This window comes from Babylonia areolata, chromosome 30, assembly GCF_041734735.1.
Source record: "Babylonia areolata isolate BAREFJ2019XMU chromosome 30, ASM4173473v1, whole genome shotgun sequence".
Classification (NCBI taxonomy): Eukaryota; Metazoa; Mollusca; class Gastropoda; order Neogastropoda; family Buccinidae; genus Babylonia; species Babylonia areolata.
The window spans coordinates 2,237,183-2,247,182 of NC_134905.1; the positions used below are offsets into that span (position 1 = coordinate 2,237,183).

General features: G+C 39.7%; 2 protein-coding genes across 7 annotated transcripts in view; both read left to right on the forward strand.

Moving 5' to 3' along the window:
• LOC143275510 (lymphotoxin-alpha-like) overlaps nt 1–762 on the forward strand; it is a 19,903-nt gene extending 19,141 nt beyond the window's left edge. For all 6 annotated transcript variants that reach the window (XM_076579666.1, XM_076579669.1, XM_076579663.1 and 3 more), the window contains exon 7: nt 1–762. This exon is cut by the window's left edge and continues 891 nt beyond it. The gene's annotated coding sequence lies outside the window, so the exon portion shown is untranslated.
• Nucleotides 763–5,061: 4,299 nt separating this feature from the next.
• Nucleotides 5,062–10,000, forward strand: part of LOC143275223 (glypican-6-like) — a 40,539-nt gene continuing 35,600 nt past the window's right edge. Inside the window, exons 1-2 of the mRNA XM_076579198.1 lie at nt 5,062–5,423; nt 9,504–9,662. Of these exons, the coding sequence (XP_076435313.1) occupies nt 5,252–5,423; nt 9,504–9,662 (331 nt within the window). The 5' untranslated portion in view covers nt 5,062–5,251. The remainder of the gene's footprint in view (nt 5,424–9,503; nt 9,663–10,000) is intronic.

The window sequence follows — 10,000 nt, forward strand, 5'->3', positions numbered from 1 at the left end:
TTGTGCATGTGTGGGTGTGTGTGTGAATGTGTGTCTTCATGTATTTATCACCATTGTCTTTTTTTTTTAATCATTTTATTAGTATTACTATTATTATTACTACTACCTTTTTCTATATTATAATTATTATTCATTTATTTATTTATTTATGTAAGCTTATCTATTATTTATTCCCCCGTTTTGTTGTTTTTTTTGGGGGTTTTTCAAGGCCTGACTAAGCGCGTTGGGTTACGCTGCTGGTCAGGAATCTGCTTGGCAGATGTGGTGTAGCGTGTATGGTTTGTCCGAACGCAGTGACGCCTCCTTGAGCAACTGAAACTGAAACTGATTGTTGATCAGTATTCGTGTGTATTATGTGCCTGTAGGTGCGTGTACGTCATTGCGTGAGTAGTGTGTCTGGGTATGCGTGTGTTTGTCGGTGCATGCGTGCGTGGATGTGTGTGTGTGTGTGTGTGTGTGTGTGCACGCGCTGTGTGTTTTGTATGTATGTATGTACATGCGTTTCAGTTGTTTACATGTTTGTTGTTATCATTATTTTGTTTTTATCTTTTTATATCTGATACATTTCTTGATTTATTCAATGACATGACCTCTTTTAATTGTTTTCTCTTATCTATGTTTCAAATCATATGCATATATGTTTGTGTGGGGATGCTTGAGTGAATGCTTTTAGTGTCATTGTAAAGTGCATGGAACTTCAAGAATATGTGCCATAGCAAGATGTCTCAATAAATAGATAAATAAATTTGTTTATATAAAAAAGGGGGGAAAAAGAGAAAATGCTATCAATAAAATGGGTGCAAAATATCCATCGGCTTTTGTTTTGTTGTCACATCCAAAAAGCACCAACACATGGTTGACTGAGTTTACATCTAACACAATTTGGACATTGAATTCATTTTTAAGATTTTTAGTATCATACAAACTCGATCTTCCAAAATAATTATACATGATTACATTCTAATAATAAAAAATAATAATAATGGTATTTATATAGCGCTGAATCTTGTGCAGAGACAAATCAAAGCGCTTTCGCACCAGTCATTCACACGCATGCATAACTCTGAAAATGTAGAAACTAAAGACAAGGAAGAGGCAGGCAAGGGAGGCTATTTTGGGAAGAGGTGAACGGCGGCCAACAGTCAAGTATTTGAATCTGGGTATATATGCGTAAACAGAGTGGATCCGAAGCTGATCGTAGTGAGCGAGATGGATAGATAATGAAAATGTAGGATTGTGTTTGTTTCGTCTTTACAAAAATCAAAGTAGAATTGTGTCTTTTTCGTCTTTACAAAAATTACAATTGCTATTTGATAACACTCCCATATTCACCAACACAGAATTTCTCACAAGAACACGATGATTAATTTTAATCTGAAACTAAATTAATTTCTTCTCTCGGATCGTTCTTGTATTAAGAAAATAAATAAATAAATAAATAACAGAAAAAAAGGAAAGAAAAAAAGTTCTTCCTATGGATTTTATTCAGTTTCAAAACAATGCTCCCAATTTTCACAGATTTGGTAGTGCTGGTTTTCCAATAAATACATCATTAAAAAAAAAAGTTCCCCTTAGAGTTTTTACCATAATACTAGAAGCTTTATTGTAACTCACTCCATCCTAATCGTTATTATTTAATGCTATATTCTTTCCTCTTAAGAAACTTTCAATGGAATTTACACAACCAGAGTATTCCATCGGGTTGTGAATTCTCGGTCTTGAAATTCACGAAACTTTTTTTTTTTTTTTTTTTTTTAATCTTCCATTTTCTATTACAAGATCTTGTACTTAATGAACTTTTTTGTTCAAACCTAGTCTTCGAAATGCAAAACTTTGCCACCAATCTTGAATTTGTTACTGATTTAGAGAGAGAAAAAAAAAGTGAAAATGGTTCAATCAAAATATCTTGCTTACTGTGCGGATCAGCTGTGTTAAAAAGAGAAAAGAAAAAAAAGAAAAAGAAAAAAGACGGAAAAAAGGAAAAGAAAAAAAGAATAGCTACGAATACATCTTTCCAAAAAAGGGGTTTATTATTTGTCCTCCCGTGCTGGGTATTTCCGTGCTTCCATCACCCACAATGCATCATCACGAAGGAGATATTATACAGGCACTTTGCAGCAACAAAGTCAACAACAAAAGCAACAACAACAATTACTACTACAAAGGCAAAAAAAAAACATCAAAAGCAACAACAACAACGGCAACAAAGACGACAACTAACAACAAAAGCAACAACAACAATAACGGTAACAATAAAGGCAACAGCAACAACGGCAACACATCAACAAAGGCAACAACAACAACAAAGGCAACAACACTGATGACAACTGACAACCAAAAAAGGCAACTATCAACAAAGGCAACAACAATAACAACTAAGGCAACATTAATGGCAACAACAACAACGGCAACAACAACAAAGGCAACAACAACAATGGCAACAACAACAAAGGTAACAAGAACAATGGCAACAACAACAAAGGTAACAAGAACAATGGCAACAAGAACAACTAAGGCAACAACAACTGAAGACAACAACAAAGGCAACAATAACAACTAAGGCAACAACAACAAGTGAAGACAACAACAACAACAATGGCAACAATAACAACTAAGGCAACAACAAGAATGACAACAACAACAATGACAAGAATGACAACAACAACAATGGCAAGAATAACAATGACAACAACAACAATGACAAGAATAACAATGACAACAACAACAATGACAAGAATAACAATGACAACAACAACAATGGCAACAATAACAACTAAGGCAACAACAACAATGACAAGAATAACAATGACAACAACAACAACGGCAACAACAACAAGTGAAGACAACAGCAACAATGGCAACAATAACAACTAAGGCAACATTAATGGCAACAACAACAATGGCAACAACAACAAAGGCAACAACAACAAAGGCAACAACAACAAAGGTAACAAGAACAATGGCAACAAGAACAACTAAGGCAACAACAACAATGGCAACAACAACTGAAGACAACAACAAAGGCAACAACAACAAGTGAAGACAACAACAACAACAATGACAACAACAACAATGGCAACAATAACAACTAAGGCAACACTAACAATGGCAAGAATGGCAACAACAACAACAACAATGGCAACAATAAACAATGGCAACAATAACAAATAAGGCAGCAACAACAACAATGGCAACAACAACAACAATGGCAACAACAACAACAACTGAAGACAACAAACTAAGCAACAACAGCAACATCAAAAGGCAACACCAACAATAACTTGACTATAACAAAGGCAACCGACGGCAACAGAGACAACAGCAGGAAGCGGATATCTCAGTCTGCTTCGGCATTGTAAAGCGCTTAGAGCTTGGTCTCCGACCGAGGATAGGCGCTATATTATAACTGGGTATCCATATCATTCATTCATCATCTTCAACTGAAATAAAACCGCTGGTGCTTAGCACTTCCAGTTGATCAACATGACTCGCAAGCTGCTTAGCACTTCAACTTATGTATTCATATCATTTATACATCATCATTACCATAAACTGACCACTGCTGTTTCAGTAAAACTCAGTTCAAGGTGCTCCACACTGTCGTAGTGTCGTAGTGTTTTGCGATGCAGCACACGGGAAGATAAAGTTAAAAACAACCACGTTACTGACCAGGAACTGACCTTTCCTTGTATGTATGTGTGTATGTATGTATCATATTTTGGCCACCTCAAACATCTACTGCTAATTATTTAAGCACACACACACGCACACACACTGACACACGCACACACACACACACACACACACACACACACACACACACACACACACACTGACACACTCTCTCTCTGTGTCTCTGTCTCTCTTTTTCTCAAGTGCTGTTCCACACCAAAAAACAACAAGAAAACAAAAAACAAACAACCCTCCCTCACCCCCCCCCCCCCCCACACACACACATACACACACTGACGAGTTTGTACATAAGTTTTACCATGATATTAAAACTGATGCAATAATATATACTTTGTACTGGCTTACCCCCCTTTCGAAACAGAACTTGATCGCGAGATCTTCCCTCATATCAACTGGCCATTTACGCTGTGATGGGGAGGACAAACGCGAGCCAACAAAAACGAACCGAGCCAAACCAACTAACGGCACCGAAAACGTGACAGGTAGGTAATAATGCAGTACAGTCAAAGTAAAAATTGGCGACACAGCTCTCTAGGGAAGAAAGACTGATAATAAGTGTAAGTATCTAAAATCGTGTAAATTAAAATAGTCATTAAAATTTTGGTCGTCAGTGACCCCCCCCCCCCCCCCCCCCCCGCCCCCCCTCCCCTGATTCCACACAATTTTTGGGGAACTTTGAGGTACAATTTCTCCTCATTTCTCAAATTTTATTCCAATTATAAAATCATATATATATATATATATATAATTTTATATACACTACAATAACAACAATGACAGTGAAAAAAGCAGGATGTAAAAAAAAAAAAAAAAAAAAATGAGGCAATGATATCCTAAAGCTACTTTAGAATGTGTTCGAAATGAGTGAGCGAGAGCTGATTTTTTATTCCTTTAATTGTTTAAAAAAAAAAAATAAATAAATTTTAAAAAAAAATCACACACGGGAAACAGCTGTACAACACACACTGACGATTGCGCGCGCCAGCATGAATGGCTTGGACAGGAATAGCAACCAATCAGACTCCGTATTGCAATCACGTTCGGAAATCTCAGACTGGCTATTAGATTCACCTCCCGACAACACTACTTTTCTATTTTTTATTGATGGTGAGGGCTGCTGGTGGAAAATACATAAGAATACACGCTACAATAGTTACGTGTTTTAAATTTCGTCAAAAAATTATTTTCAATGACTTTTAAAGAGAGATATGATACATGAAATACTTATTTTGTTGCAATTTTAACAGCAATGCGGGAGGTAATCAGAACAGCACCAAGCGATTGTTTCAGTCATGGACAAGAGTGGCAGAACTTTCTTTGAGTAAGATCGGAATGCATCGTGGGAGTCGAGATAGCGAACACAGTAAGACCATTGGTATGTGCTTTGTGGAGCCTACGTGCTGCTGTTGTTCTCCAAGCAAGAGTAAGAATAAAGATCGGTGAAAATATCTGTGAGCCTTTGCAAAGCAAGGGAGTGTGTAGACAGAGTGGAGATCGTACGGTACTACATTTAGATCGACAAGACGTTCGTTGGTGGTGTGTGTGAGGGGGGGAAAAAATGGCAGACTTTCCAAGTTTATCAGTGTGGCAGTGTTTGAGAATAGCTCTTTTATGGCTGCTTGTGAGTCCTGGTCAGTGTTTACAAGACGGATTGACCTGCGTGGAAGTGAAAAAGACTTACGCAGCCAAAGGATTTGCTGACAGCGATGTACCTCTTCAAGCCGTAAATGGTAAGTGGATGTGTGTGGAGTTTTATGGTGAGACAAAGTGTAAAGACAGAGAGGTGGGGGGGGCGAGGGGGGGGGGGGTTACCGACTTTCCATTGTTCCCTGGCCATGTGCACACACCATTACTAGGCGTGTGCGTTTTACCGCTGTTCCGGTGCCTCAGATGGCAGCAGTTAGTAGAGTTTTGACGATCACAGGGGAGGAAAAAAAAAAAAAAGAAAGAAAAAAAGAAGTAATGCATAACAGTTAGCCGTCAACACCACCTCAACACATGGTACTGAATCACCCAGGCATTGTGTGTATACACCCATTATTATGATTAAAGAAGTCTGTCTACACAAGACTACAGGTTTGGAAGTTGCACTGTTGGGAAGAAGGGAGGATTAAAGAGAATATTGGCAAACTGTTCAACTTTATAACAGAAAGAGCCAGAACTTACCACCTTTATATATTATGTATAGTATATATTAGTCATTCCGATGAGACGATAAACAGAGATCCCGTGTGCAGCATGCACTTAGCGCACGTAAAAGAACCCACGGCAACAAAAGGGTTGTTCCTGGCAAAATTCTGTAGAAAAAATCCACTTTGATAGGAAAAACAAATAAAACTGCACGCAGGAAAAAATACAAAAAAAAAAAAAAGAAAAAAAAAAAAGGGGGTGGTGCTGTAGTATAGCGACACGCTCTCCCTGGGGAGAGCAGCCCAGATTTCACACAGAGAAATCTGTTGTGATAAACATCACATGCAGTTGGTGCATGAAGCTAGGAGGAGCTACAGCTCTCCACTCTTCCTCATCCCTCACCGTCTTTGATGTATTTCAGTTTCAGTTTCACTTTCTCAAGGAGGCGTCACTGCGTTCGGACAAATCCATACACGCTACACCACATCTGTTGAGCAGATGCCTGACCAGCAGCATAACCCAACGCGCTTAGTCAGGCCTCGAGTGCATGCTTACATATTTGTGTACCTATGAAAGTGGATTTCATTTTACGTAATTTCGCCAGAGGACAACACTCTCGTTGCCATGGGTTCTTTTTCAGTGCGCCAAGTGCGTGCTGCACACGGGACCTCGGTTTATCGTCTCATCCGAAAGACTAGACGCTCAGTTTGATTTTCCAGTCAAACTTAGGAGAAAGGGCGAGAGCGGGATTCGAACCCACACCCTCACGGACTCTCTGTATTGGCAGCTGAGCGTCTTAACCATTCTGCCACCTTCCTCCTTATGTATTCATCGTGTGTGTGTGTCTGTCTGTCTGTCTGTCACTGTATTGTTTCTGCTCATTGTTTAGTTTCGATTATGAACATGTACATTGTGTGCAGTAACATTTTGATTTCTTAGATTGTATGAAGTATTCAATACTTTACTTTTTAAGTTTTGGGCATCAGCCTAAGATAAACATTGAAACTGACATCAGCACAAGATAAATGTTGACACCGACATCATCAGCACAAGATAAACACTGACACTGACATTATCAGCACAAGATAAACACTGACACTGACATCATCAGCACAAGATAAACACTGACACTGACATCATCAGCACAAGATAAACATCAGCACAAGATAAACACTGACACTGACATCATCAGCACAAGATAAACACTAGCACTGACATCATCAGCACAAGATAAGTTTACACCACCACTGTCATCAGCACAAGATACACTGACAGTACACTGACAACAGCAGTGCAAGATAAGTTTACACCACCACTGTCATCAGCACAAGATACACTGACAGTACACTGACAACAGCAGTGCAAGATAAGTTTACACCAACACTGTCATCAGCACAAGATACACTGACAGTACACTGACAACAGCAGTGCAAGATAAGTTTACACCAGCACTATCATCAGCACAAGATTAAATGCTGGCACTGCCAACAAAGGGTATCTATGCTGGATACCAGGTTTTTAAAAAAAATAGCTTTTTTTAGTTTCTCTCTGACTAGTCTCAGTATGATCTTTCTTAGTGTCTCTGTCTCTGCCTTCTCCTTCTTCTTCTGCGTTCGTGGGCTGCAACTCCCACGTTCACTCGCATGTACATGAGTGGGCTTTTACGTGCATGACCGTTTTTACCCCGCCATGTAGGCAGCCATACTCCGCTTTCGGGGGTGTGCATGCTGGGTATGTTCTTGTTTCCATAACCCACCAAACGCCGACATGGATTACAGGATCTTTAACGTGCGTATTTTATCTTCTGCATGCATTTACACACGAAGGGGGTTCAGGCACTAGCAGGTCTGCACATACGTTGACCTGGGAGATCGTAAAAATCTCCACCCTTTAGCCACCTGGCGGCGCCACCGTGATTCGAACCCGGGACCCTCAGATTGAAAGTCCAACACTTTAACCACTTGGCTATTGCGCCCGTCTCTCTCTCTGCCAAAGATCTCAGTCTTTCTCAGTTCCTGTTTCTGTCTCGTGTCATTTGTTTATGAATTTATGTGTAAATTCATTTGTGTGTAACTGTATCTGCCAATAGCATCATGTTTTGTGTTTATGTGCCTATTGCATCATAGATCTTCTTCTTCTTCTGCGTTCACTCGTATGCACACGAGTGGGCTTTTACGTGCATGACCGTTTTTACCCCGCCATGTAGGCAGCCATACTCCGCTTTCGGGGGTGTGCATGCTGGGTATGTTCTTGTTTCCATAACCCACCAAACGCCGACATGGATTACAGGATCTTTAACGTGCGTATTTAATCTTGTGCTTGCATATACACACGAAGGGGGTTCAGGCACTAGCAGGTCTGCACATATGTTGACCTGGGAGATCGTAAAAATCTCCACCCTTTACCCACCAGGCGCCATCACCGTGATTCGAACCCGAGACCCTCAGATCGAAAGCCCAACGCTTTAACCACTCGGCTATGGCGCCCGTCGCATCATAGATAAGTTTATTCATTGTGTGATAAGCCTGCGGCGTTATTTGTTTGTTCATTTTTGTGTGTATTTTGTGTATTTTGTCATACGTTTGATTTATTCATTTGTGTGTTAATCTGCCTATTGCATCATACATGAATTTGCATTTTGTGTTGATCTAGCTATGGCATCGATAAATTTATTCACAGCGTTTGTCAGCCTATGGCACCATATGTGTAAATTCATTTTTGTGTATATTTGCCTATTGTATCATTTGTTTGAAATCATTTTTGTGTTAATCTGCCTATTGCATCATACATAACATTTGATTAATTTTATTCTTTGTGTTAGTCCGCCTGTCACATCATACGCTTGTTCATAATGTTTATCTGCTTTTGGCAGCATACATTTAATGATTTATTCACTTGTTTATAAAATTCTGCCTATGGATTCATACCAAATTTCATTTTTGTGTTTGTTTTTCTGTTGCCTTATATGTTCTTTTTTTGTGTTTATCTGCCCATTGCAACATACATGATTTATTCTTTGTGATTGTCTTGCCTGTGGCATCATATGTTTGAATTCATTTTTGTGTTTATTTCCCTGTGTTATATCATGCTTTCTTTTTTTTTGTTTTTGTGTGGTCTAAAGTATTACAATAAAGTTTATTTATTTTATTCATTGTGTTTGCTTGCTTGTTACATCATACGCTTGTTCATTGTGTTTATGATCATTATCTGCCTGTGGTATCACATTTATTCATTTTTGTGTATATTTGCCATAGATAGATAGCATTATGTCATATGTTTATATATAAAAAAAAAAATCATTTTGCAAAAAAAGCGTAAGACGAGGCAGAGCGTAAACCTGACAAGATGGCGTGGAGAGCCTTGGCCAAAGGAATGATTCAGCGCTTATAGCTTTTAGAGGCGTTTGATTGGATGAGAGCGGGCGGGCCCTTCTTTTCACTGTTAGCCGCGCGAAATTTGGCCAAGCAGAGCAAACCGATAGGCCTAGTTTGCATCAGTTTGACATGGTACAGTATATGTAACACCAAACATGGAGTATAATACAAACTCCTCCTTTTGTTTCAGTTTGTCAGCTGGTTGCATCATTTTTCCTTTTCTTTTAAACAGTTTGAAAATAATGTAAGGGCAGTACAGCAGAGGATCGAACCTGGAGAGCTCTGCAACTTGTGTGCTGTTTGCAGGAGAAAGCCTGGAGATCTGCCCCCAGCGGGAGACGTGCTGCCCACGGGCCATGGAGGACAAACTGAAGTCGCTCAGCCAGAAGGAGCACAGCCAGAGACTGGAGGACGCCTTCAAGCTGCTCAAAACTCTCTTCGCCTCAAAAACACGGAAGTTTGACCGTAAGTGCTCAAAACTCTTTTAACCTCAAAACTGCAGAATTTCGACTGTAACAGTGTAAGTGCTCAAAAACGCGGAAGATTGACTGTAAGTGCTCAGAACTCTCTTCCCCTCAAAACCACTTTTTTTTTTTTTTTTTTTTGCTGCTCCATCATCTGCACCGTTTCAGTGGCATTACTCCCACGCCGCTCATTTAGATTCCCCCATACACGGCCACACCCGGGTTCGTCCGTCGCAGTTCCAGCTTCGGCAGTCCACAGGGAACCATCGATGTTAGGTCGCCAGGAGGCCACACACCAGAGTAGACCCTGCACTGCTGCTGAGTCACTTCGGTGGTGTT